The sequence below is a fragment of the Pituophis catenifer genome, unplaced genomic scaffold (genome assembly GCF_029215685.1).
Source record: "Pituophis catenifer annectens isolate HBS135680 unplaced genomic scaffold, rPitCat1.0.hap2 SCAF_1, whole genome shotgun sequence".
NCBI lineage: Eukaryota > Metazoa > Chordata > Lepidosauria > Squamata > Colubridae > Pituophis > Pituophis catenifer.
The window spans coordinates 226,247,060-226,274,958 of NW_027256881.1; the positions used below are offsets into that span (position 1 = coordinate 226,247,060).

At 36.1% G+C, this 27,899-nt stretch overlaps 1 protein-coding gene across 4 annotated transcripts in view; it reads right to left on the reverse strand.

Moving 5' to 3' along the window:
• The window catches only part of PTPN4 (protein tyrosine phosphatase non-receptor type 4), a 102,802-nt gene that overhangs the window by 13,996 nt on the left and 60,907 nt on the right, over window positions 1-27,899 (reverse strand). For 2 of the 4 annotated variants that reach the window (XM_070951451.1, XM_070951367.1), the window contains exons 8-18: window positions 26,814-26,934; window positions 26,279-26,366; window positions 22,332-22,420; window positions 15,982-16,045; window positions 14,966-15,138; window positions 14,319-14,387; window positions 9,549-9,683; window positions 7,668-7,826; window positions 4,890-5,055; window positions 3,918-4,001; window positions 3,774-3,830 (exon numbers count right to left, since the gene is read on the reverse strand). In XM_070951451.1, coding sequence (XP_070807552.1) covers window positions 3,774-3,830; window positions 3,918-4,001; window positions 4,890-5,055; window positions 7,668-7,826; window positions 9,549-9,683; window positions 14,319-14,387; window positions 14,966-15,138; window positions 15,982-16,045; window positions 22,332-22,420; window positions 26,279-26,366; window positions 26,814-26,934 — 1,205 coding nt within the window. Of the gene's footprint in view, window positions 1-3,773; window positions 3,831-3,917; window positions 4,002-4,889; window positions 5,056-7,667; window positions 7,827-9,548; window positions 9,684-14,318; window positions 14,388-14,965; window positions 15,139-15,981; window positions 16,046-22,331; window positions 22,421-26,278; window positions 26,392-26,813; window positions 26,935-27,899 lie in introns of all 4 variants that reach the window. The other 2 variants (XM_070951523.1, XM_070951606.1) reach the window with 2 other exon arrangements.

The following is a 27,899-nucleotide window of genomic DNA, read 5'->3' on the forward strand; positions in this document are numbered from 1 at the left end:
ATATTGCTTACCTGTTCATTATTAACTTTTTATATTTATATACTGCCTTTTCAGAAAAAAGTTTCTGACACTTCTTTAGATTATCCTAATAAATTCTAAAATATTTTTTTCTGTTTAAGAATAAAATTGGACACTGGAATAAGGAAAGCTAGATAGATGAGATGGATAAAAAGATAAGTCCAGGCTACCTGATGAACTGCCTTGTCCCGTTATAACAAGCCCACCCTACTCATGCCAGCAGAGAGGGCCTACTTTGGATCCTATTGATCAAAGAATTCCAACTATTGGGATCCAGAAGAGCCTTCTCTGCCGTAGAGCCCACACTTTGGAACATCCTATCCTATAAAGTAAGATCTGCCCTCACCTTTCTATCCTTCCACAAGAGCCTGAAAACCTGGCTCTGCTGGTTGACCTGGGGACCCAAAGGAGGAGTACCACACTGGAGGTGATAGCTACTGGATTGATAGCAAATCCACTTACCCACTCGCTATCTGCTTCCCCACCCACCTATCTTTTTGGTTATCATATTGATGAATTCTAGTTGGGTTGCTTTTTCATTGTTTATTTTATGGTTCTATTATTTTATTTCTGTTCTGTTTACACTTTCATTTTCTTTCTTTTTATTATAGTAAACCACTTAGAGTAGCCCGATGACAAGATAGGTGGCAAATACAGTTAACAATAAAACAATAAATAAGAGAAAATTTGACAGTAACTTTTCAGAATTTCCTGATGTAATCATTTAATATATTATTCACATATCACAAACAGAAATTTTGACTGTTCATTAGCAAAGCACAGAATAATATATTTAATACAATAGGGATTTTAACTGAACTACAGTAAAGATAATCCTTTATCTATCCCTGCTCCTGATATTTAAGGCAAATGTTAAGATTAGCAGTCCCTGACTATCCTGACTTCCATCAATTTGTGTAATGTCATTTTAAAAGAATCTAAATAAGTGAGCATCATCACATCTAAAAACATGAGAAGTGCTTATTTTTCTTTATCAGTTCAAAGTTCCCGGAATTCAGTTTTATTGGAATATACCTAAATATTGTATTAGAGAGAGAGAAAACATTTTCTCTACACTTTCCATACCATTCTTAATGTTATGACAATGTTCACTTTACCCACTGTGTTTCCAACACATTGATTAAACATTACATAGGACCTTATAGAGCTGGGAAATTGGAGCAAGGTGAATATAAATACCGTATTTTCTGGCGTATAAGACGACTTTTTAACACATGAAAATCTTCTCAAAAGTCGGGGGTTGTCTTATACGCCGGGTGTCATTCTCCTGTAACCAGGCAGACCAGCCCGAAAGGCTCTGACGAGCCTTAAATGGCTCTGGCGATCCAAGCTCTGACGATCTGCTTATCAGGCAACTCAGCTGGGATCACCAGACCCATGTAGAAGGAAAAAACTTTTTTCCTTTCACATGGCTCTGGTGATCCAAGCTCTGACGATCTGCTAATCAGGCAACTCAGCTGGGATCGCCAGAGCCATGTAAAAGGAAAAAAGTTTTCCCCCTCCAGCTTCTTACCTTAGCTGCTAGTCGCAACGCTTGCCTTGCTTCACTTGCCTGAATCTATTCCATCAGCAAGCAACTCCTTGCCTACAATCAAGCAGGCAAGGAGTTGTGGACTTCAACTCCCAGAATTCCTCAGCCAGCAAAACAAAGCTGCCAAGGTTGGAGACCCCTGTTCTATTGGGTAAGTTTTTTTTCCCCTTTGGAATCTTTAAAAAAAATAGTTAATTGGGGTTTTTTTTAGCTGTTCTTTTTTAGACCTAGCCATTTAAAGTTTAGGAAGTTTTAAATTTAGCTGCTTTTATATAAAAATAAAATAAAATAAAATAAAATAATATTTGTGAAGCTTTCTGAGATTTAGTGTGTTTTTGTAGTGTTTCACTCTAACTACACAAACACACAAAATCTCACAAAGCTGTATGTGGAATTTTGTGCGTGTAAAGTGTGAAAGTTGTTTTTTGGGGCTTTTCGTGGCTGTGTGAGATTCCTGCTTGTTGCAGGGGCCATTTTGGGTCTAGCACAGCTGCTTTTACATTGTGGGTGAGCCAGTTGTGTTGTGTTGTGTTGTGTTGTGTGTGTGTAAAGTGTGAAAGTTATTTTTTGGGGGGTTTTTTGTGGCTGTGTGAGATTCCGGCTTTTTGCAGGGGCCATTTTGGGTCTAGCACAGCTGCTTTTACATTGTGGGTGAGCCAGTTGATATTTTTTAATTTTTATTTGGTGTGCGCTGGAAGAGGGGTAGTCTTATACGGCGAGTATAGCCCGAACCCTATATTTTAACAGGAAAATTCGGAGGTCGTCTTATACGCCCAGTCGTCTTATACGCCGGAAAATACGGTACTTACAGTATGGTATCTGAGGGGACCTAAATAGCTACAAATGTGGTCCTTGATTTACAAATGCAACTGGGATTGGATTTCTAGTAGTTAAGTTATTATGATAGTAAATCAAAGCAACATGACCAGATTTTATATTTTATATTTTTACTGCTATCATTATGTGAACCATCCTTAAGTGAATCTATGGCCATTAAGCAAACAGCATCATGGTAAATGAGAACTCCTTCTTCTGAATGGGTATTTTTTTGCCAGAAAGAGGAAAAAACTTGATGTGACCATGGGATGCTACAACCTGATCCTAAAAGTGAGCTGATGCCAAGTGCCCAAAATATGCTCTTGTGAATGTGGGGAGGTGTGTGGAATAATAATTTAGGACATCCAGAAGTGCTTTCTAGCCATAAAGCACCTGTTCTGGTCCCATTGTAATTTCAAGCAGTTATTAAACAACAAGGGACCATCTTGATTTTTATTACAAATTGATAAAGGAATAAAAGAAGGGGAGAAATTATAAATCAAATACCAATATACTTTTATGAGCAACTTCTTTTACATTCCATTTTATTTTTATTTTTTAATATGCATAAACCTCTAGTAACAATAAAGACCATAATATTAAGGATTACACTTAAAATGGAAAAAATTATTATATTTAATGCACTTTACAGGTGTTAGTGCTACACTCAATTCTTTTTTATATATATAAAAAAATCCTTAAAGGTTTAAGTTTCCTAACTCATCACAGTAGTAATAATCTCTGGTTAATATAAGCAGTCCTTGCTTCAAAACTGCCCCGATAAGTGACTGTTCAAAATTATGATGGTGCTGAAAAAGTAACTCTATGACTGGTCCTTGCACTTATGCCTCTCACAGCATCCTTGCAGTCACAAGATCGAAATTCTGGCACTTCACAACCAGGGGACTGTCACAGCATCCCATGGTGACCTGACTGCAATTTCAATGCTTTACAGCTGGCTTCTGACAAGCAGTCAATGGAGACACCAGCAGTAAAATCACAAGTCAGTCTCACTTAACAGTTGTGGGTGATTTGCTTAACAACTATGGCAGCAACGAGATCATCAGTCTCAATTAGTTAAGAAAGCACCATCTTTATTACATAAATACCACTGTACCCAAATTATACAATATATTACTTGCATCTTATAATACAATAAAATACTTTAAAAAAAACCCTAAGAATTAGGAAGTTTAAAAGATCTCCTTTGATTAGATATATAAAGTAAATTATAATTCTTACATCCCAACAAGTTTCCATTTCCAGTGTTAAAATAATGCATCAGAATTCGCTATTATGAAAACAGTTGTAAAGAAATAAAAAAATTAAACAAAGTACTGCATGTTAAGCATATATATCATTGCAAACTTTCTCTAGTCAGACTTACAGGTGTTCCGGGGGCCACCCTAGACACTATGACAGGCATCTTCTGGTCATATCCACCCTTTGAGAGAAACATAAATAATGAAAAAATGAAAAAAAAACCTCAAAGTATTAAAGTAGCCAAAGATATAAAAAAATTTTTTAATACCTTTACATTGAAACCAAATCTGCCATTTTCATCAGGTCTTATTCTGATCAGAACAAGATTGTCATGAGGAATCCCACCATTTGGCTGCAAATGAAAACAAAGTAATTTGGATAATGAAATGTCTGTAAGAAAACAAGCAAGCTCAGAGAGCACCAAGGATCCCTCAAACAAAGTATTGTTTACACTAATGCCAATTTCTATTAAAGAGTCACAGCTGAATTTTAAAAAGATCTATAATTTCTAAACTCATTATTTTCTTTTCTTCTAATAATTCTGGAGCGCAATTGTTTTTCATGGAGTTATGATCATGTAAACACAAAATTACATAGGGAAGATAGAAAGAAAATATGTAATCTGATTTTAAACATACTGAGCTACATTAGAAAACAAACCAGCAAACATAGAGATCAAACATAGGTTGAGCCCTTCTGCTTCTCAGTCTTTCAGCTTTGTGAAACAGACTTTAGATATATAGAGAGGAAAGAGAATCTGTTCCTGATAGACAGACATGGCTGAATGCTCAAAAACAGGGATTCAGTATTTGGAATGTAAGATAAGTGCCTGCAGATATAGTTTATCACAGTATCCCATTGCTCAGGAAGAATTGCGTGCAAAAACCAGAAATATATATCTTTTTTTTCCCTTCTGGACAAAATCACAGTTTTTTTGATAAGGTTTTTCAGAAGTAATTTGCCATTGCCTCTTTCTTAGGGCTGAGAGAAAGTTGTTGGCCAAAGGTCATCCAGCTAGCTTTGTGCCTAAGGCAGGACTAAAACTCTCATTTCTAGCCTGATGCCTTAACCACTATATCAAACTGTCTCTCCAATATGTGGCTAATGCAAATGTAACAAACTTATATGTTAATACAAGTATCATTTAACAGATTTATAAATTACAATAATTGAAATCAATGTACATAAGCCCTATAGTTATTAATATATTCCAATCAACAAGTGTGAAAAAAACCCTTACAGTAGATTTTTCAGGAGACGAGGAAGAATCATCATCATATGTTTCATTTATATGGTTATCCAATTCTATCTGTGAATGTGAATAATGAATTTGGTTCCAACTATTCTTTTTAGATTGTTTAGGTGGCAGTGCAGGTGGTTGGCCATCTATAGGGGTCTCCTGAGACCTATATATAACATGAAAAAATAAAAAGACATTTTGAAAACTTATTTACATGTTTAAAAAAATGCATCTGTAAAACAACTTCAGAATATGAGTGTGTGAATTACATTACAAGTCTTCAGCAATTGACGTAAATAAACAATAGAATAAAAGACAATATCTAAATGTAACATGATTAGAAGCTGAACGGGGGTGGGGTGGGGTGGGGGAAGGTTTCCTATTTGCTTCTGCCCACTGTAGTCCACTATATCTTTGAGAAGAATTTCTTAGAAAAACCCAAGAAACCCAAGAAGGACTTCATATAGGCCGTAAGGCAATGCAGTGGGAAGAAATCAGGTAAATATAATTTATACAAGAGCTGTAATTTCTGCATATAATTTATCAAAATCTATACCAGCCTTTCAGTGAAAACATTACTTTTTGCATATTGTTTATATTCATGATTCCAATTGCAAATTAGGAAAAAAATGGAACTTGCAATAACATGTTATTTTGTGCTCATGCTGTTTCATACTATTTTATTTCCCTTCACTTCAGTATCCAAATCTGGTCAGTCCCACTTAATATGTACAGTTGTTCTTAAATTATAGATTTTTCCTTTTATGTTTTTCTTTCAGTTTATGTGCAGGTATGTATGTCTACACTTCTAAGCTTCCTAGAACATAGTAATACGTTTCTCTTGCAAAGGACGATTTTTGCCTAAGTATCGACAGACATATACACAGAAAGGAGGCTTCATAATACACTTATTTGTAGAAAGTCCCCCCCCCTTTAAAAAATACTATTTTAACTAATATTCTTAAATTAAAAAATGTAAAATTAAAATTAGGATCAACAGAAATCATTCTTTTTGATTCTTTTTTAAATAGAATTATTCTATATATATTAGAGAAAGAATTTTGTTCTAAAAGCTTAATTCTGCCACTTTCTATTAGGCCACATATATGCTTTATATTCTACTACAGGGTTTCCAATGATATTTTAAACACCCAGTTTATCATGTGCTTGCATGACAAAGAATGCCTGATTTCCCTTCATTAGGAAAAACATCTAGGTTCCCTGTTTGGCATTTTCCAAAGGAGGGATGGATATTAATGCTGTTTGTGGCAATCTCAGATTAAATGACAGATCAGTGTTTCCAGATATGCTCAGGAGGAGTGGGAAAGGGAAGGAAAAGCACGAACAGTTACACCATAAAACAGGTATGACAGATTATCCAAACACACCTATATCCACTGTTATTGAAATCCAAATCCACTAGTAGAAATCTTTATGAAGTGTCTTGTAAAAGACAATGTTTAAAGTTAGCCTGATAATATACTATTATTTTGCAATTTGACAAGTCTGTACAGTAATTCATCTATAGTTTACACAAGTTGCTAGAAATTCATGCATCTAAAGTCTTAATGACAATTCATTTATTCACACTGCAAAACTGACAATTTCAATACAATTCCCACAATAGCATATTCAAATAAAAATAACCAAGGCTGTCACTGACTCGTTTTCAGACTCAATTAAGTTAGCAGGCTTGTGAGTTCACTATTCTCATATAGAAATGCAAGGTACAAATGATTTCATATATTGCTACTTATTTACAAACCAGTATGCATTACTTAGCAACTGTTCTTCCCAATTTTATTGCTATGGAACATTTCCATTACAACATAATATCCAAGGTATTATCGTGTTTAAATTCTTTCTTTTTCAAATTGATACAGTAAACAAAATTTACAACATATACACAAAATTGGACTAATATAATACTATGGTTCCAAGTGTACTACATTGTAATATATTACCATAATAAAGTGTGAGGATTAAGAATAAACTAGAAAAAAACTTCCTAACTTTATATTTGCCCAGTTAGCTATTAATTTCCTTTGAATGTTTAAAACAATGGATGTATAAGTAGAATAGTTTGAGTGAAAGTAGCTTTCTGTATTGTTTCTTTCAACAATGTGCATAATCAAATTAAAAAAATGAAAACTTCCTATTCAGCTAAGTGCTATGTCACACAAATCTGATACTGTGTCTTCCAATGTTACTATATCTCTTAAGCACACGTAATGTATTAGTACAATATATATGGATTCTACTAATTTTTCCAACAACTTCCTTGAAAGATTAAATCTGTGGTATTCTAACACACTAATATTGAGTCATGACCCATTTTATTCAAGGGAAAAATGAGAAATCATTTCTAATAATTGTTTAACACATATTTAATATTTATATAGCTATTTGAGTGTGCTATTTTACACTGTTTAAAAATATTTATAGAACTATAAGGTAGATAAGTATTATCTCCAACTGCACAAGTGTGTGTGTGTGTGTGTGTGTGTGTGTGTGTGTGTGAGAGAGAGAGAGAGAGAGAGATGGTTGCTAGATATATGAAGCTATCTTATAAATTTATGAGATTTGCTATTATTATGCTATATATTTATATTCTATATGAGATTAGATCCCTTATATTACTCTTGTTTTTACTTACAAAGTATAATTAAATATAAAAATGAGATCTGCCATCCTTATAGCTATATGGAAGAAATATGGAAAGAGTGTATGTTATAGCAGTACAAAATGTCTTTGCAGGATTACAAAAAGCAAACTTACGGTGATGATTCTAGAATTATACTATTGGCCTGTGTAGAAGAAGGCGACCGATGATTTGCAAATACCTCACTGGGTGAAGTATGGATTACACGGTCTACTAAATGTCCAACTGAAGATGGCCGTAAACGGTTTCCCTCTTGAGTAAATGTGGAGTTGCGACTGAGCATGGAAAGAACAGTTATTCATTAACCTATTAATAAAGATTTGTAAGTTCTGTGCTTTTAAATAGTTTTACCAGCATTTCTAAGAAATAATCAAATCAGTTTCTATAAATGCTACTGCTTGCACTCCTAAATACATGCTCTCCATTGGTGTGAAAAGCAGTCAATTAGTAGTAGTAAAACAATGTTTGTAAGAAATATGGTATCAGAAATCAGTAAGACATTTGTAACCACAGTACTGAAGGCTATCTGTAACACTGACTGACATCTATATAAATGATATATGTGTGGCATGCATCAATAGATAAGAAACCAACATGAATCCTAAATGGTGTCCTAGTATTACAGCCATTACTCCAATACAAATATTATTTTCCTTCTGAAGGATTTTTGCAAGATATATATTTAAATAACAAAAAAAAAACTGGTCTCCTTCCTTTTCATGTAACTTGCTAGAAAAAGAGGAAACTGAAAAACAGCCACACAAAGAATAAAGAGGACCTCCCTGATTGTGGTTTAGCTTGTACAGGAAGTAAAATTACCTTTATAGATATATAATAGTATTTGTGCAGAGTTCTGAGTTCAGAAATATGGTCTTCTGCACTGATTCTGTAAGACTCACTATTTATGTAACTAAATTACTGGAACTTCCATTTAACCGGAAAGAGAAACATGGATAGATATGATGTTAAAACTATGGTTCAGTTATATAAATGCCCTGGATAAACTATAGGCTTATATAACTGAAAAAAATGTGAAAGCATCCACTTCCTGATTTAAATCAAACAGAGTTTGCCATTATATTTAAATCCTAGTTACCTTAATCTGTTGTTTATTTAAACAAATCTCACTTTCCTGTTCCCAATTTTTTGCTCCTCACAGCAGGCTAGATGGGATAAGCCTATGTAACCTAAAATAAACCCAGATTAGCCACATTGTGCTAAATTATGCTGTGATATAATTTTTAAGGAAAGCCACAATGTAACCAAGAAATGAAAGGGATAAACCATAGGTTATTTAAGACAAAGCACAGTGGTTTTAAATTAATTTAATCCAAATAAGTAATATGACTTGAATGATGCAAAATACAATCAAATTCTATGTCTAGATGCACTTTCTATTAAATACAACAAAACCTAGATACAAGAGATATTATACAACTATTCTGTATAACACATAAAAAATTTGTTCAAAAATGGTTTAGATATAGTTAAAATTAGGTGTTATACGCATAATATTAAAGGCAATTTTATCCTCCTCCTTAATGATGTTTTATATTTACTTCCTGCACAAATAAAACCTGTCAACTATATGTGTGAAAAATATTCTGAAATTAGCTATAAATAAATCAAGATTCCTTTTTTCAACCATGGCTATACTGTAAAATGCTCAAAGGGGACAAAGATCAGGTACATCTGGTTTAATTATGATTCTGAATATTATTCTATTAAATTTAACATACTGTTTACATCTCACAGTAAAGGGTACTGAATAAAATTATTATCATTCTTTTCCCAGAATGAAAGTAGGAAATGCAAGCACTTTAAAAAAAAAAAAACTAATATATTGAGCTGTTAGCTAAATCCTGCCTCAGTTACATGTGTGTGCTTCACTATGACATTATTTTAGCACACCAAGAAGAATGTTACAACGATTTACTTTCATTAATCAAAGGAAAAACAGGTAACTTGTTGTAAATGGATTATTCAACTTTACTTACTGATTAGGGGTTCCAGGTGGAGAACGGGATGGTAAACTTTGAGTTTCTAACCTGTCATCAGACAATGAATTTCTGCTGACAACCTCCCAGTCCATCCCACTTATCAATTTGCGAGCCAAAGGTTTACTTGGGGATCTAAAACAAATTTACACAAAATTACGTAGAATGATGTATCTGAAATTACTAGAAATTGAAATTAAAAATAAAATAAAACTACCCTTCCTCTTTATAGGCACTGATATGCAGTGCATGTTATTTGACCATTTCTTCCAAAGAGAGACATATATTCTTATGGGACTATTCACAAGAGGAAAAAAAGCCACGTGCAATGAGAAGAAGGATAGCTAAAGACAGAGCAAATTTTACAGTAATTCTGTATTGCTAAGGGCTGAGAACCATCTACAGTGCCACATATTGGGGGTGGGTGGTGGGTGGTGGTGGAGGAAAGCTGTTTGTGAAAGAAACAGCTTCTTTCTTTTCTTTCTTAACTCTAAATTAGCCCTTCATTGCAATTACTTGCATAATTTACAGCTACATTCAAACTAAACCACTTGCAAGAGAGAAGTCGAACCAATTTTACATTATAATTAATAGCATGGACACAAAAATCCAGACTTTTAAAAGAACTATTTCAAAGTTACAAGCAGTGCTGAAATTTGAGGGCTTCAGATGCAGTGAACGCGTGCAACACAAAAAACACATTTGTCACACATTTGCGCATTAAAAAAACTTCAGCTCTTAATAAAATTTAAGAATTTTTACTGACTTAGATGGACCATAGCTGAATATGACAATCAGTTTTTAAAAATCTAGCCATAATGTAGCTGTGAAAAATATAAGTGATTACACATTTTTCAACAATTCATAGAAATTGATTTAAATGAAGTGTGATACATAGAATTATCTAACAATCATTATAACATCAACTATATTTATTTACGTTTATGTTCATTCTTAGTATCCATGTTACTAGCTCAAATGTTATTCTTTTCTAGAAAAGGTTGTTTCAAAAGTTTTTTTAAAAAATAAAACTACTATCATACTACTATGAGTTAAACCATTTCTAAATTGCTTTTAAGGACAACAGGGATAAACAGTTTTCTACAAAACTTGATCTGCTCATCCAAAATATAAGGAAAAAGAAAAATATAAGGCAGCCTGGATAAAAATATTACCAACTTTTTGCAGATTAAATGTGCATGTATTTTCTTTCTAGGAATGATGCAACTCTTTGAAAAACTCACCTTAATGATCGAACAGAAAACTACTTCAGTAACTTGATAAGCCAGGCAAAAACACTGAACTGTCAAACTACATTTAGAGCATTATTAAATGTTTGAAACTCACAGTCCCACCCACTCATGTCTGTTACCAAAACTTCCTGTTCTTTGTGGAAATTTCAAAGAAACATTTGCCACATTACAACAGTATATCTTCTACTACCACAGCTTTATATAGTTTCCTCTTCTAATATCTATATCCTTGAGAACATTTAATAACTAATCAAAGACAACAACGACATGACTGACAAGACAATGATGACAATGCTCACTTTGTAAAGGTTAAGATCTGGGCACAAAGAAAGTCTCCTCTCCCCTTTAGTGTAATCAAGACAACATTCCTGAACCCTCAATAGTTTTTGTGATCTTCCATAAAATAGATATAGTAATGCACTCTTCTGGTTTCTAGTCCTTCTTTTCATAAAGATTGTCTTTGGCATCTGCAACACATATTTTCCTTTGGAAAATCCATTTAAAAAGATATTTCTTTCTTTGTATTCTAGCACAATAGCCTTTTTTGGATTTCTAGGGTAGTATATGGGTAATCCTTGATTTACTGACTGATTCATTTAGTGACTGTTGAAATTACGACAATAATGACAAAAGTGACTTCTAGCCAGTCCTTGTACTCATGACTCTTGCGGTCACATGACAAAACTTTGGGTGCTTTGCAACTAGTGTGTATTTATAAGGCTGCAATGTCCTGAGATCACAGGATTGTCATTTGAGACCTTTCTAGATGGTTTCCGACAAAGAAAGTCAATGAGGAAAGCCGGATTCGATTAATGACCACACAATTCACTTAATGGCTGCAATGCTTCATTTAACAACAGCGGCAAAAAGTTGTAAAATTGAATGTGTCTCACTTAATGACCACCTTACTTAGCAACTGAAGTTCTGGTCCCAATTGTGGTTCTTTCTAAGGATTATGATTACCAACTAGCTTTTGAAAGCCTTAGGCTGGTTCTGGTTCCTTCTCTCTTCATCTGCTCTGCATAGTCTAGGACAATGATAGCTAACCTTTTTGCCGTTGTGTGCCAAAAGTGTGGGGAACGGGGGGGTGGGGGGGTGTCGCGCGTGAGCCAACACCCATAATTCAATGCCACCTGCACATGCCCATGTGACCCCCGCGCTCCCCCCACTTTTGGCACACAACGGCAAAAAGGTTACCTGTGGGCCCAGTAGGCCTGTTTTTCACCCTCCCCAGGCTCTAGAGGCTTTCTTGGAGCCTGGGGAGGGCGAAAATGGCCACCCCCACCCCCTCGAGGCCCTCCAGAGGCCGGAAACGGCCCATTTCCTGACTTCCGGTGGGCCCAGAAGGCCCAAAAAACAGCTGGCTGGCACGGGCATGCACGCTGGAGCTGAGCTAGGGCAATGCTCGCATGCCCACAGATATGGCTCTGTGTGCCACCTGTGGCATGCGTGCCATAGGTATGCCATCACAGGTCTAGGAACACTCCTCTCTGACCCTGAGAATCCTCTCACCATTTGATTCTTCCTTCCTCTTGAGAGTTTCAAAGCTTTCACTCAGTTCCTTCTGCCTGATTTTCTCCTTTTTTCTCTCTGTTGCTTTCCTCCTTTTGCTCACTTTCTTCTATGGTAATCTTCAATAACGTGACTATAATTTTGTTTTTTATTGCCTTTCACCTGAAGTCGCTTTTGTTTTTACTACTGGTAACCATAGAGCAGGGGTGAAATGTAAAATTTGTTACTACGGGTTCTGTGAGCGTGGCTTGGTGGGGGGGGTAATGTGACTGGATGGGTGTGGCCAACTTTTTTTTAAAAAAAACTTTTCAAAGCATTTTTTCTGCAAATGCAAAAAAATGCTTTGAAAAGGCTCTCTGATGATCCCAGCTGAGTTGCCTGATCATCAAGAGAGATTTATAAAGCATTTTTTTCTGCAACCTCTTCAGCGGAAGCGGTGGTTTAAAAAATGCTTTGAAAAGGCTCTGACGATCAGGCAACCACAGCTGGGATCGTCAGAGAGACTTTCAAAGCATTTTTTTCTGCAACCTCTTCAGCGGAAGCGGTGGTTAAAAAAATGCTTTGAAAAGGCTCTGCCGATCAGGCAACACAACTGGGATCGTCAGAGAGACTTTTAAAGCATTTTTTTCTGTAACCTCTTCCAGGGAAAAGGTGGTTAAAAAATGCTTTGAAAAGTCTCTGACGATCCCAGCTGAGCCGTGCAATCATCAGAGGCTTTTTTTTTTACTTTTAAAAGCATTTTTTCGGTGGAAGAAGTTGTAGAAAAAATGCTTTTAAAAGTAAAAAAAAAAAAAAAAGCCTTTGATGATTGTGCGGCTCAGCTGGGCATGGTGGTGGTGGTGGTGGTGGTGGGGGGCGGCAGGGATTTTTGCTACCGGTTCTCCGAACTATCCGCCATCGCTACCGGATTGGGCGATCTGGTCCGAACCAGGAGCATTTCACCCCTGCCATAGAGGAATGCTTTATAATATAGTTAAAGATGTACAGTATAACTTTTAGTGTCCAGGGACTTGAGAAACTGAGGCCCATAATAAGCAAGTCCATATCAGTCCATTCCATTTTTCTTGTGATTGAAGAGGTGGGATTTTTTGACCTTTTTATTCCATTTTCAGTTATTGCTTCTATTAATGGAAAATACTCAAAAATTATATTGCTAATTTTTGCAATGTGTTATTTTTAAAGATTTTTTTTAAAAAATTCAGCCTTTATTATTTTTATAAATAACTCAAGGTAGCAAATAGACTCAATATATCTTCCTCCTCCTATTTTTCCCACAACAACCACCCTGTGAGATGGGTTGAGCTGAGACAGACTGACTGGTTCAAGGTCACCCAGCCAGCTTTTTATGCCTACAGTGGGACTAGAATTTGCAATCTCCTGGTTTTTAGTGTGGTATCTGAACACTAGACCAAACGGATCTAGGTAAACAATGAAAAAATGCTCCACAATATCACTTTTGAACTATATTAGTTTCTGGCAAGCCTATGGCCCAATGAGAATAGTAGCAGGAGTTGGAGATATTCTAGAGGGAGTTAACTGAGCAAACAGAGAAAATAGGTTCACTATGTGTAAAGAATAAATGGCATTCCGAATTTTTGCGGCTCAAGATTTCCATCGGATCTTATTCATCAATGCCGAAAGCCAATGGAGTCTTGATCAGCTGGCATGTCTCAATGGGAAGTATGGCAACAAACCCAGTCCTGCTCCTTCTTCCATGTGTCTAAAATTTTATGTGTCAAGAGAACTTCTATCCAGGGTTATTATCAGTGGTGGGATTCAGCCAGTTCGCACCACTTCGGGAGAACCGGTTGTTAACTTTCTGAGCAGTTTGGCAAACTGGTTGTTGGAAGAAATCATTAGGACAGAGAACCGGTTGTTAAATTACTTGAATCCCACCACTGGTTATTATTGATTGTTATACCCAATCAATTTTGAGAGTAAGGAGAAACCTAAAGAGGCTTTATATGTTTATCATAATGAATGCAAGTCACTTTAAATAGCTTACCTGGCAAACACCCTGTCCTTGTTTGCCCTTTCTTTGCCATATTGTACAGACTGGACTTCTGTTCTCCCACTGAAAGGGAAGTATAATATTGAGATTGTAAAGAAAAATAAGAAGTACTTATAAAAAAGTACTTCTTAAAGTAAATAAAAGTAAATAAAAAGGACTAAACTAGTCCTTTTCAGGGGTGTGATGTCTATGTAGCAATCTCAGCTTTCAAACAAAATTCATTAGTCAAAAATATACTTGGGTGCAGTGTGGGTGACTAATTTGTGCACTGAGGACTGAATGCTCCTGAAGTGTCCTTTTTGTAACCTCGGGGTCATGTGTATGGTAACGCCTACTGAAAGAGCGGTTTCCTGTTATATTATAGAAATATGAATACTCCAGGGTAAGCTAAAGTACACAAATCAGTTTAAAAAACGAAAATATAAACAAAGAAAACTTCTGAATCATCGTCTTGCACCCAACCTCATCTATGCGTATAATATATACTCCCAAAAATGTTGTGATATTTGGCCACCAAAAGATTTTGCACATCTTTGGGTTACCAAATTAAGAACATATGCTATTTCAACAACAACTTTATGGTAAGTTTTCAACATTTCTTTTATATTCTTACCATTACATGAAATATAGACGCAACTTACCAGTACCGAAACTTTGACCCTAAAGTAAAATAATGTGCAAAAAAGTTCTTCTGAGGTGGCAGTGGTCTGTCCAACCGGAAAAAAGTATGATGTTCTACACAAGCTTTCCATAAATTCTTACACGCTCGATAATTCACCATGTTGAAGCCCAATAAAGTTTCTCTAGATTCATGCTAGAAAGAAAGGATTAATATTTGTTAGTCAATTCCAAAGGACTCTTATTTAAGTATTACTATGTATGTAAGATGGAAATACCACATGTATTTTGTAAATAGTATTGCTTCACAACCCCTCCCCCAATACACACAACTTTTAATTGTTAAAGTTTGGTGCAGGATTCATTAGAGTGGACCAACATAAGGTTTTGCACATCTTTGTGCAATTTAATACAGTTTAGTGAGCACCAAAAAAGGTAAATAAAACCCACATTTTTCTTTCCATCCCTGTCAATCTGTGTAATTTCTCTGCCATGGGTGATATATTAGCTGCCAGCTGTTAATGCTCAGAAGCAATTATCAGCTTCCTATCAGCCTAAACCAGAGCTTCTGCTTTCCTAAAAGCTAGGAACCAGCTAACAATAACAGAAATATTGTTAGATTAAAAGTGACAACATTCAGTAGACAGGGATCAAAGGTGCTGGAAGATGAAAGGACAACCTGTCCAGGAGGAAAGCTTTGTGACTACAGTCACAGATTGATGATAGCAGATTGTAGCTTTTTAAAAAATCTTCCTCCCCCCAAAAGAAGGTTAATCAACAATTTCAGAGAGCTTCTTATCATCAGGCTGCTATAAACAAGACATGTATGGCCTTTTTCAATCTCCTCGTGACTCTAAGCACAAAGAATAATTTCAGCCAGATTTACTGTATTAAAAATAACCTAGCCTACCTACCACTAGACAATTACAAAATTAACATACTTTTATATTTTAATCAGATATGAAGCTCTACAGAGAACATTTTCAAAATAAAATATAATCTAGTACGAAATATATTAATTAGCAGTATCAATACTCACCAATTCTTTTCTAAGTTGAATGAAAAACTGCTTGCACTTAAAAGAAATTTTTATGATTTTCAACCTAAAAAAAATAAAAATCACAATAAGCTAATCATTTCTTCAGATGTATTAATTGGACAAGGATGGTAACTGTATTCAACATTAACAAGATAAGTTAGTTTAGTTTAGTTTAGTTTAGTTTAGTTTAGTTTAGTTTAGTTTAGTTTAGTTTAGTTTAGTTTAGTTTAGTTTAGTTTAGTTTAGTTTAGTTTATTGAATTTATATACCGCCCTACTCCTGAAGGACTCAGGGCAGTGAACAGCCAAAAGATAAAATACATGTAATACAAATGTTCAAAACCATTAAAATACAATTAAATAATTTGGCCCAGAAAACAAAATTTAAAAACCTCAATTTTTATACGACAAATTTAAAATTTAAAAAACAGTTTAAAAAAGAGGTTAGGCCAGGCCGGCCTGCTGGAATAGGAATGTTTTGAAGGCAGAGCGTAAAGTGCGCAAATCCGGGATCCTCCATATCTCTGGGGGGAGCTCGTTCCAGATGGCAGGTGCTCACACAGAGAAGGCTCTCCCCCTGGGGGCCACCAGTCGACACTGTTTGACCGACGGCACCCTAAGAAGCCCCTCTCTGTGGGAGCGTACTGGTCGATGAGAGGCTACTGGAGGCAGAAGGCGGTCTCATAGATACTCTGGTCCTAGGCCATGAAGCGCTCTAAAGGTGGTAACCAAAACCTTGAAGCGCACCCGGAAGACCACTGGGAGCCATCATTTCATTTACTTGTCTAAATCTTTTCCAACCTAAATTTTATTACTGTAGCACTATACCTCAAAGAAGACTATTTACTACCAGCAAATCTACTTTTTCATGTATGTATGTATGTATGTATGTATGTATGTATGTATGTATGAATGTATGTATTCATTCATTCATTCATTCATTCATTCAATTTATATGGGCTGACTATCCCTTGATTATGTTTATCAAGATATAAATTATTTCTACATACAAAAGCTGTGAACGCAAGAAATAATTCAGATATGTATACTGAATTTAGATTTGTGTTGCTAGTACCTTCACTCTCTCATTCACTGCCATATTGATTACATAAATTGAGTATTACATGTAAGAGGGAGAGTTTAGACATTAATCTCTGTGATTTAACAGCCAAGATTGGCAGGCCTGTTCTCCTTCCCACAGCCTTCTGTGTAGAAAGAAAGAAAGAAAGAAAGAAGAAAGAAAGAAAGAAAGAAAGAAAGAAAGAAAGAAAGAAAGAAAGAAAAAAAAAGAAAGAAAGAAAGAAAGAAAGAAAGAAAGAGGGAGGGAGGGAGGGAGGGAGGGAGAGAGAGAGAGAGAGAGGGAGAGAGGGACTTTTGGTTTGGCGCCGCGGCAATTCAGTCGGGGAAATAGCGGGACTCTGATGAGCCCCGCGAAAACCGCGACTGTTGAACTGCCGCCAACTGTTGAACTGCGGACCGAACCAGTCCTTTAGGGACAGGGGAAAAAGAGGGACACCTTGGACGGCCAAGAGGAACAGGCAAGTTCCTCGGAAGCTGGAGGAAACCCTCTGAGTCGGTGGCGGGGGTGTGGCAGCCATGGCGGCTGCCTCGAAGCTGGGGCAAACTGGAGAAGCACTGTGCAGGAGGAAGAAAGAAGAAAAGAGCGAAGTGTTCGGAAGCCGGGTGACTGACACCAACCCAGGCAGGAACAACGTTAGAACATGGATTTTTACAAATAACCCCCCGGCCTTAAATAGCGGCTATGGATCTATGGGGCAAGAAGATCTAGTAAAATAATTTGCAGGAGGAAAAGACCCATTAAGGAGCTTATTTTATTATAGACCGATTTGGAATAATCTGTTTATTGAAACAAGTTAGAAAATTGATAAACTTTTTAAAATTGGATTAGATTACTCTTGGAGAAAGAAAAAAGAAAAAAGCAATAAATAGGAACCTAATAACTTTAAAAGCTAAAAGAACAGAGACAAACTGGATGACCACATAATTGACAAAATGGAGAATTGCCGTGACTAAGTGAAAGTGTGAATTGTAGATTACTTTCGTCTTGAAAGAGAAACAATGTGTTTTGTTATCTAAATTGGAAATAACCAAGGGTTTTTGACTTTGGGGATTCCTAATTTGATTATGGGTGGTTTTATTGGTGGAAAGAAAGAAGAAATATAACGGAAGTACTAAAATTGAAACTAACTGGCACAGGAACGAAAGAAAATGGTGTAGCAATAAAAGAAAAGAAGCTGATGGATACAATTGGAAACAAAGACCGATTAAAGATTTTGCTTTAGTATAAACTGAGTCGGAAGAATTGGCTTCTAACGAAGTAGAAAATTGGTTTGTTTTTTTGTTTTGTTTTTTTTCCTTTAATTGGAATGGATTTGAGAAGCATTATTTCGGAATTTAACCCCTTTGGGAAGTTAAAGAAGAGAGACAAATGGATGGTTACATAACAGCTATAAAATAGGGATTGCTGTGACTAAGTGGAATGTGGATTGTAGAGATCCTCCTGTTTGGAAAAGAAACACTTTGAATTGCTATTTACTTTGGATTACTTTGAAATTAACTATAGACTTTTGGACTTTGGAGACTCCTATTCTGTCTTTGGGTGATTTTACAAAGAAAGAAGAAATACACTGGATTTATTAAAATTGAAACTAACTGGCTTAGCAACAAAAGATGTGGCACAGGAACAAAAGAAAGGAAGCTGATGGATTTTATATGGAGCAGATGTTATAAAAGAATTAAAGTGAAATATGGTGTTTCTAACATGGAAATATGGACTTTGAAGTGGAACATTTATGGACAGATAGGGAAATGAAGAAATAAAGCAGATAAAATTAAAATGTAATGTTTATAAGCTAAATGTATAAATGATTTTTAGATAAAAACAGGAGGGCTCCTGAAGTAACAAAGATGGGAAATAAAAGAAGGTAATTAAAATAGAGGATCAATGTATAGGTGGTTATATGCTGGAAATCAGCCAAACAATAGTTGGAGGTATGGAGGAGATTATGCTGGAAATCAGCCAAAATAAAATATTCTGGAAATCAGCCAAACAATAGTTGGAGGTATGGAGATTATGCTGGAAATCAGTCAAAATAAAATATGCTGGAAATCAGCCAAACAATAGTTGGAGGTATGGAGGAGATTATGCTGGAAATCAGCCAAAATAAAATATTCTGGAAATCAGCCAAACAATAGTTGGAGGTATGGAGGAGATTATGCTGGAAATCAGCCAAAATAATAATATGTTGGAAATCAGCCAAACAATAGTTGGAGGTATGGAGAATATGCTGAAAATCAGCCAAAATAAAATATGCTGGAAGTCAGCCAAATAACAGTGGGAGATATGGAGGAGGATATGGATTTTGAGATAAATCTGTGTAAAATGAAATGTGTAATAGATGATAAACGTGAGAAAATTAAAAGTAAAGTGATAAAGTCTAAATTTTAAAGATTTGATGAAATGGGCCTAGAGATTAAGAAATATGGATAGAATTTTGTTCTATAAATTGAAATAAAAATAGAGTTGTATTTAATTTGAAAATAAGATTTGTGGTGATAAAACTGTAAGGTAAATAATTAGATTAAGAGGTTAGAATATTTTTTAAGATTAATGTTTGATACTGAGGTTAAAAGACATATTGAAGGGAGCTTGGGAAAGAACCAGATATAATTTGGATTTATAAATGGTTATAAAAATGAGTTAAGTTTATTTGGAAATTAAATTTGTGGTGATATAATAGAATGGTTTAGATTAAGATGTTACAATTTATGTTAAAAAAAATTATGTTCTGATTTTTAATTTTAAAAGATGTAATGGGAAATTGTGAATGGAGCTTGTTAAAGAAATGTAAGCGATTGTACCTATCTATGACCGGATCAAGACTTTGTTCTTGAAAGATATATTTTATGTTTATGTTTGAAAAAATAAAAAAAAAATATTTAAAAAAGAAAGAAAGAAAGAAAGAAAGAAAGAAAGAAAGAAAGAAAGGCGAGTTTACTTGCACTGTATTAAGAATGTTATTGGTCATCAAAGAACAGAAAACACTGGAGAGAAGGTGGCATATTTGCTCTACTGTAGCTCCCATTATTATCATTGGAAAATACCATACTGATGCATAAAGAAACAAAACCATTTAAATTCATCTTAATCATGAGCAAGGATTTTTTTAAAAAAAGTTATCTCTAATAATATAGGTCTTTATTGGCTCAATAACTGGAGAAGATAAATTAAGTGAACAAGTGGAGCAGAGATAAGGATGGTATAGGTATCCTATGTAGTTAACCCTAACCCTAGCCCTGCTTGAACTCTTAATGCCATCAATCATGGTATCCTTCTAAACCAGTTGACAGGATTGGGAATGGGAGGCATTATTCATCAGTGGTTCTTCTCCTTTCTCCAAGGTCAATTCTAATTGGTGTTGGGGGGGGGGATAGTGAGGGGAGAAGTCCAGTTTTAGGCCCTTGGTCTGTCAAGTGCAGAAGGGCTCAACACTCTCTGTTTCTATTTAACATTTACATGAAACTACTGGGTGAAGTCATTTGTCGGCACAGAGTTTAATTTAATTTTTAATTTTAATTTCGAATTTATATACCGCCCTTCTCCCTGAGGACTCAGGGCGGTGTACAGCCAAGATAAAAAAAACATAGAATACAAATATTAAAACATTTAAAAATATATATAAAATTTGGCCCAAAAAATTAAAAATCACAGACTAATTAAAAGAATTTAAAAATTTTAAAAATTTCTTCTTAAGCCAACCCGGCTTGCTGAAAAAGATAGGTTTTCAGGGAACGACGGAAGGCATTGAGGTCCTGGATTCTTCTTATCTCCGGGGGCAACTGATTCCAGAGGGTGGGAGCCCCCACAGAGAAAGCCCTCCCCCTGGGGGCCACCAGCCTACATTGTTTGGCTGATGGCACCCTGAGGAGGCCCTCTCTGTGGGAGCGCACGGGTCGAGTTAAGAGTTAAGTATCATTACTGTACATCTCTGCCTTGGGCCACCCAAGTGATGCTATCAAGGTGCCTTCCCAATGCCTGGAGGCTGTACTGGCCTGGATGGGAAAGAATTAGTTTCAGCTCAACCGTAATGAGACTATGGCTGTGGGATTTAGGATCCTTCATATCTGATGATCAGACATCTTTAACTTTGGTTGAGGCATTGAGGCAACATTCCCCCAGTCAGAGGTAGTGTGTAATCTGGGGGTTCTCCAGGAACCTTGGCTCCTGCTCAAAGAGAAAAAACATATATTGTGTGCCCATCTGTACCCTATCAGCCTTCCCAGGTAGACTGGACAGGAAATATAGCCAGATGATTACTTTATTTTATTGTAAGACTACATTAATAGAATCTTGCAAGTCTGAAAGTAAAAATCTCCTGTTCTTTCCTTTACAGCATGAAAATCTAGGGAGAGTTACTTCTGAGCCTCTTTCTCAGCCCATTATATAGCTGCTGGCTGTATCCTCTCTTATCTGTTGTCTGGGCAGCTTTTCTTTATCCTGTCTCTCAAGTTTTTCCTCACATATCATTACAGGTCCTTTCCTAGATCAAAGGACACTGCTCACAACCATTCTTACCTTAGTTACTGCAATGTGCTTTGCATGAGTTTGTCCTTAAAGAACATTTGGAAACTGTAATTGGTCAGGAAGGCCTAATATTGAATGCTGATCTTCAGAGTTGATTAAAAATGAGTCCGACATGTTTTATCCCCCCAAAATTTAAAGCCTGCAGCATGTAGTATAAAAATATACTATATATTACCATTCTGAGGCATTGTTTTACAATTCTTAGTATATGAAAAGGTGACCAACTTAGATCTTATATATACTTAAAAATGAAAGCTATCACTCTGTAATATAGGTGGTCCTTGTTTAACAACTACTCATCCAGTGAAGGTTTGAATGCTGACTACACTCATGAATCTTAGTTATGATCAGTCCTCACAGTTACAGCCATTGCAGTACCCTGCAGTCATGTTATTGCAACTTGTAACCCACTGGTGTCAAATTCGCTGTGTCACATTGCTGTCATGTGACATATTGCAACTTTCCCCCCCCTTCATGGAGCTGGGATGGGCATGGCCTGCGCGTGACGCATCTGGTCTATGGGGCACCAGTTTGACACCCCTGTTGTAACTTTTCCTGCTGCCCTCTGACAAATGAAGTCAAGAAGGAAGGTGGCAAGATGCTGCAAGGTGAGGTCACATGAAGTCCTTGCTTAACTTAGTTAGGACCATGTCCCTTAATGATGGAGTTTCCAATCCTATTTAGTGTCATTCAGTGAGGAATAACTGTACATAGCAAATAATGATGCTTTTAAAACATATCCTTACCATGGAAAGGTGTTAATTCGTACCCTGTTCTTATAAATGAGTATGCCTCCTGACATTACTCCAATCATAATTTCATTATTACTTTGATCCTATAAAAAGAACAAGAAAATTATGAATACTTATTCATTTCTTGTGTGAAATATTACAACTTTTATTTTCTGTAAAGAAACAATAAGTCTTCCTTAATGAGTCTCTAATGTCAATTTGCATTAAAGAAAGCATTTTTTGACTTAATATCATATTCTGGCTTTTCTGCTTCCCCATACTCTCACTATCAATCAATGTCCTAAAATTCTCCTGTATTTTTCCCCAATAAAGAACTATTCTATATCTATTTAAACACAATTGATCTTAAGGAACTACCGTGCGGAAGAAAATTAGAATAATCACAAAACTTGAAATAATATAGTATCCTGCTAGGTTATGAAAATACCTGTGTAAGAGGCCATGCTGCTGGGCTGGGACTGCTGAGGTCCCCAGAGGTGGCTGTGGCTTTGCACTCTATTGCAGGACTCTCACAACTCACACATAGCCTGCACCAGGCATAGCAGAGTCTCCCCACTCAAAACACTCTGGTCCTGGGACTTGGAATTCTGTCCATTTAACAACCACAAGTTTGTTCAGTGACTGCAATTGGGAATATTGGGGTTGTGGTCATTGAGCAAGGAGGTCAGGTGATATCTTGCTTAACAACCACTTCACTTCACTCAGTGACCAAGATTCTGTTCTCAATTGTGGTCGAAACCTAGCGGTAATATTATAACTGAACATTCTGATTAAGCATGGCCATCTTTAAATGCCCTGAAACAGATACCATCACATCATTATGCTTTGTATAATAAGGAGTGGTTGCTAGACTTCTTCCAAAACTTGTTCTCCCTCTTTTCTGGGCTTAAGAAAAAAATCAATATTTAATTGATTAACCAGCAAATATATTGAATTAATTCTTATAAGTAAGAGTTAATTACGCAGTGTAATCGTCCATTTCTGATTAAAAATCATGTGAAACACTGAACAAACATGCTTGATTTTATCATGAACTCTAACTATAAGATCACATGCATTTCCTGATTCTCTAGCTCTTCATTACTATAGGTAAGAATTGCCTCTATGAAAGAGGGCAAAGTTTATGAAACCTTGATCTTAAAGGCAACCATTTATTATTTGTGATAAGACTTCAGAAGCTGATACTCGCTTCTTATATTACATGACAAAGTATTTATATACTTAAATGAAATGGGGGGATGCAATGGGAAAGGGGAGGAGAAAAAATAATGGTGATTGTTAACTGCTACAGTTGAGATTGTGAAGTGGGGGTTACTATGCATATACATCTATCCAAACACAACAAAGACTCAACATATGCCTGATTTTTTCTCTTTTATTGGGCTAAAATGTATGTGTTAGCAATGGATTGTATGCTCAGCTGAGTACTACTATTAAGAAAATTAATAAGGTTTTTCCATCTTCTCATCAAGTGCAGAGAAGAGGAATAGAGGAAACAACTCAAAACTCAGCACTCAATGGTAAGGTAAGGTAAGTTCTTTTATTGAATAGTCCGAAGGCCTTTTCAAAAAAAAAAAAAAAAGGAAAGGAAAGGAAAGGATAAAACAAACAGTTACAGAAATAACAATCTAAAAATATATGATATATGACATTTAAAATTTAACAATATCGAAGTTCAATAACTAGATTTCCAAAACTAGATAACCCAAATAAGATAGCTCCTCTCTAACTCAGCTCATCTTTCTTACAATCAATGAAATTCTTTTCGATATAACTGGCTCATCAAGTGCAGAAAAGAGGAAGAGAGGAAACAACTCAAAACTCAGCACTCAATGGCTACTTATAGCTACTACTTACTTGCTACTACGAACTTTTTTTTTTAAATTTTAACAAGTTATGAATTTAAATTGTTATAAGGTGCCTCATGAAAATTAAGAGAATCAAGTTATTTTCCATCAATACAATTTTTTAAGCACACCACGTGAAAACAACATCTTTGAATGCAATTTAGAAGCAGTTAATATTTACTCATACAGTCAGGTCCAGAAATATTGGGACATCGACATAATTCTAACATCTTTGGCTCTATACACCACCACAATGGAGTTGGAATGAAACAAACACCATGTGTTTTAACTGCAGACTGTCAGCTTTAATTTGAGGGTATGTACATCCAACTCAGGTGAACGATGTAGGACTTACAGTAGTTTGTATATGTGCCTTCCACTTGTTAAGGGACCAAAAGTAATGGGACAATTGGCTTCTCAGCTGTTCCATGGCCAGGTGTGTGATATTCCTTCATTACCCCAATTACAATGTGCAGATAAAAGGCCCAGAGTTCATTTCAAGTGTGCTATTTGCATTTAGAATCTGTTGCTGTAAACTCTCAAGATGAGATCCAAAGAGCTGTCACTATCAGTGAAGCAAGCCATCATTAGGCTGAAGAAACAAAACAAACCCATCAGAGAGATAGCAAGAACATTAGGCGTGGCCAAAACAACTGTTTGAAACATTCTCAAAAAGAAGGAATGCACCGGTGAGCTCAGCAACACCAAAAGACCTGGGAGACCACAGAAAACAAGTGTGGTGGATGACCAAAGAATTCTTTCCCTGGTGAAGAAAACACCCTTCACAACAGTTGGCCAGATCAAGAACACTCTCCAGGAGGTAGGTGTATGTGTGTCAAAGTCAACAATCAAGAGAAGACTTCACCAGAGTGAATACAGAGGGTTCACCACAAGATGTAAACCATTGGTGAGCCTCAAAAACAGGAAGGCCAGATTAGAGTTTGCCAAACAACATCTAACAAAGCCTTCACAGTTCTGGAACAAGATCCTATGGACAGATGAGACCAAGATCAACTTGTACCAGAGTGATGGGAAGAGAAGAGAATGGAAAAGGAAAGGAACTGCTCATGATCCTAAGCATACCACCTCATCAGTGAAGCATGGTGGTGGTAGTGTCATGGCGTGGGCATGTATGGCTGCAAATGGAACTGGTTCTCTTGTATTTATTGATGATGTGACTGCTGACAAAAGCAGCAGGATGAATTCTGAAGTGTTTTGGGGAATATTATCTGCTCACATTCAGCCAAATGCTGCAGAACTCATTGGACGGCGCTTCACAGTGCAGATGGACAATGACCCAAAGCATACTCCAAAAGCAACCAGAGTTTTTGAAGGGACTGAAGTGGAATGTTATGCAATGGCCAAGTCAATCACCTGACCTGAATCCCACTGAGCATGCATTTCACTTGCTGAAGACAAAACTGAAGGGAAAATGCCCCAAGAACAAGCAGGAACTGAAGACAGTTGCAGTAGAGGCCTGGCAGAGCATCACCAGGGATGAAACCCAGCGTCTGGTGATGTCTATGCGTTCCAGACTTCAGGCTGTGATTGACTGCAAAGGATTTGCAACCAAGTATTAAGAAGGGAAAGTTTGATTTATGATTATTATTCTGTCCCATTACTTTTGGTCCCTTAACAAGTGGGAGGCATATATGCTGTAAGTCCTACACTGTTCACCTGACTTGGATGTACATACCCTCAAATTAAAGCTGACAGTCTGCAGTTAACACACATTGTGTTTATTTCATTCCAACTCCATTGTGGTGGTGTATAGAGCCAAAGATGTTAGAATTGTGTCAATGTCCCAATATTTCTGGACTTGACTGTATGTAAAGGTAGACCGAATTGCAGCCTTTTAAAATACTAACTACTTCACAAGCCAGGTTTGTAGTTCAGAATTTTTATTAAAAGCTTTAATTGCATGGGTTATATAAAACAAAACATAATTGGATTAAATTTTGAATACATCACTTTATACACTTTAATTCATGCTCATTTATTCTGAATACTTAAATGTATTTAAAATTGATAATCCATACAAAACAAGTTTACAGATGATACCCACTAAAATAGTAGAAATTAATTCAAACCTACCCTTGCATAGTGCAGTTCAACTCCATAGAGTTCTAAGGTTCGGGCAGTACTGAGATAACTGAACTCTGCTTCAGCTGGAGACAAACCTCTATATGGAGGCAAAAATAAGCAAACTTTAAATTCTTTTAAAATGCTTGTAAAATCTACCGGTAAACCCTTGCCTAAAAACAAAACTTTCTGCATGAAATATGGAAGAATGCAGTTTCAGTATTGTACAGAAATGGTTGATTGCAAAAGTGTATTTTTGCATACCTTATTTAATAGTTCCTGTTAGCAGGAACTCAACATAAATATAGTATCAAACCCTTAAGGGTAAGGGTGTGCTCTTTCACAAAATCTCTTTTTTATGGGTTTGCAATTATATGTTTGCTTTAAATGCTTTATTTCTTCATAAGAAGTAAATAGCACACCATGGAAAAAGGTAGGTTATAATTCAGACGGCTACTTTTGATCTGCACACACCTAATAGTTCTGCAGGCAGAGAATCAATCATGTCATTTTTTTTATTATAACTTTATATTTTTGTCATGCTTACATATGTTGCTGATGTAGTTTGGATATTTCTTTTTCAAAGTCTTGAGGCTGGCCAGGGATGAAAGAGTAATCTGAGAGGTAGCCCGGGAAGTTATCTGTAAGGTTGTAGTCTCCCAGTTCAGCTGAAAGTTAAAATAAGCTATTTATATAACAGCAAGCCTGTTTCAACAACTTGCAGAACAAACAGAAGATATGGAAATAAAAACAGTTTATCTCCTCAGATCTTTCCACAAATGAATCAATTTGAATGTTGTCCTATAAAGACGAATATACATGAATCATTTCTTGAATATTAGTGCCAGAAAAACTTCAACCATCTGGTGCAAGTTTGCTTGAAAGCAAGTCCTATGAATTCCATATGAATAGCCCTCAAAATATTTTTCATTGAATCACATATATAATTCGATTGAATTATTTGACATACTAGTACCAATCTAATATTAAATATCTGTTGACAGTACAGTTAGTTCTTGACTTACAACAGTTTGTTTAGTGACTGTTTGAAGTTACAACAGCACTGAAAAAAGTGACCTATGACCAGTTTTTACACTAGCAGCATCCTCATGGTCATGTGATCAAAATTCAGATGCTTGGCAACTTATTATTATGACAAATTATGATAGTCACAGTGTGCTGGGGTCATGTGATCCCCCTTTGCGACCTTCTGACAAGTAAAGTCAATGGGGAGGCTAGATTCATTTAACAACCATGTTACTAACTTAAACAAGTTCATTTAACAACTGTGGCAAGGAAGGTCATAAAATGGAGCAAAATCCACTTAACTGTCTTGCTTAGCAACAGACGTTTTGGGCTCAATTATGGTCATAAATCAAGAACTATCTGTATTTCTATAAGCAACACTGAACAGTATTAAATATTTTTGGAAAAATGTGTATTTATGTGCATTGTCCACTATAGAACCGCTGCACCCCGCCGCAGGGAGGCGGAGCCGGTCAGATGGTTCCGCCCCAGGTGCCTGATGGAACCTGACAGATTCCAGACGGAGCTTGGGCCATTTCCTGAGGTTCTGGCACACGCCTCGACTGGAGACCTGGTGGCCGCCTGGGATAGGGCGGCTGCTGGTGCT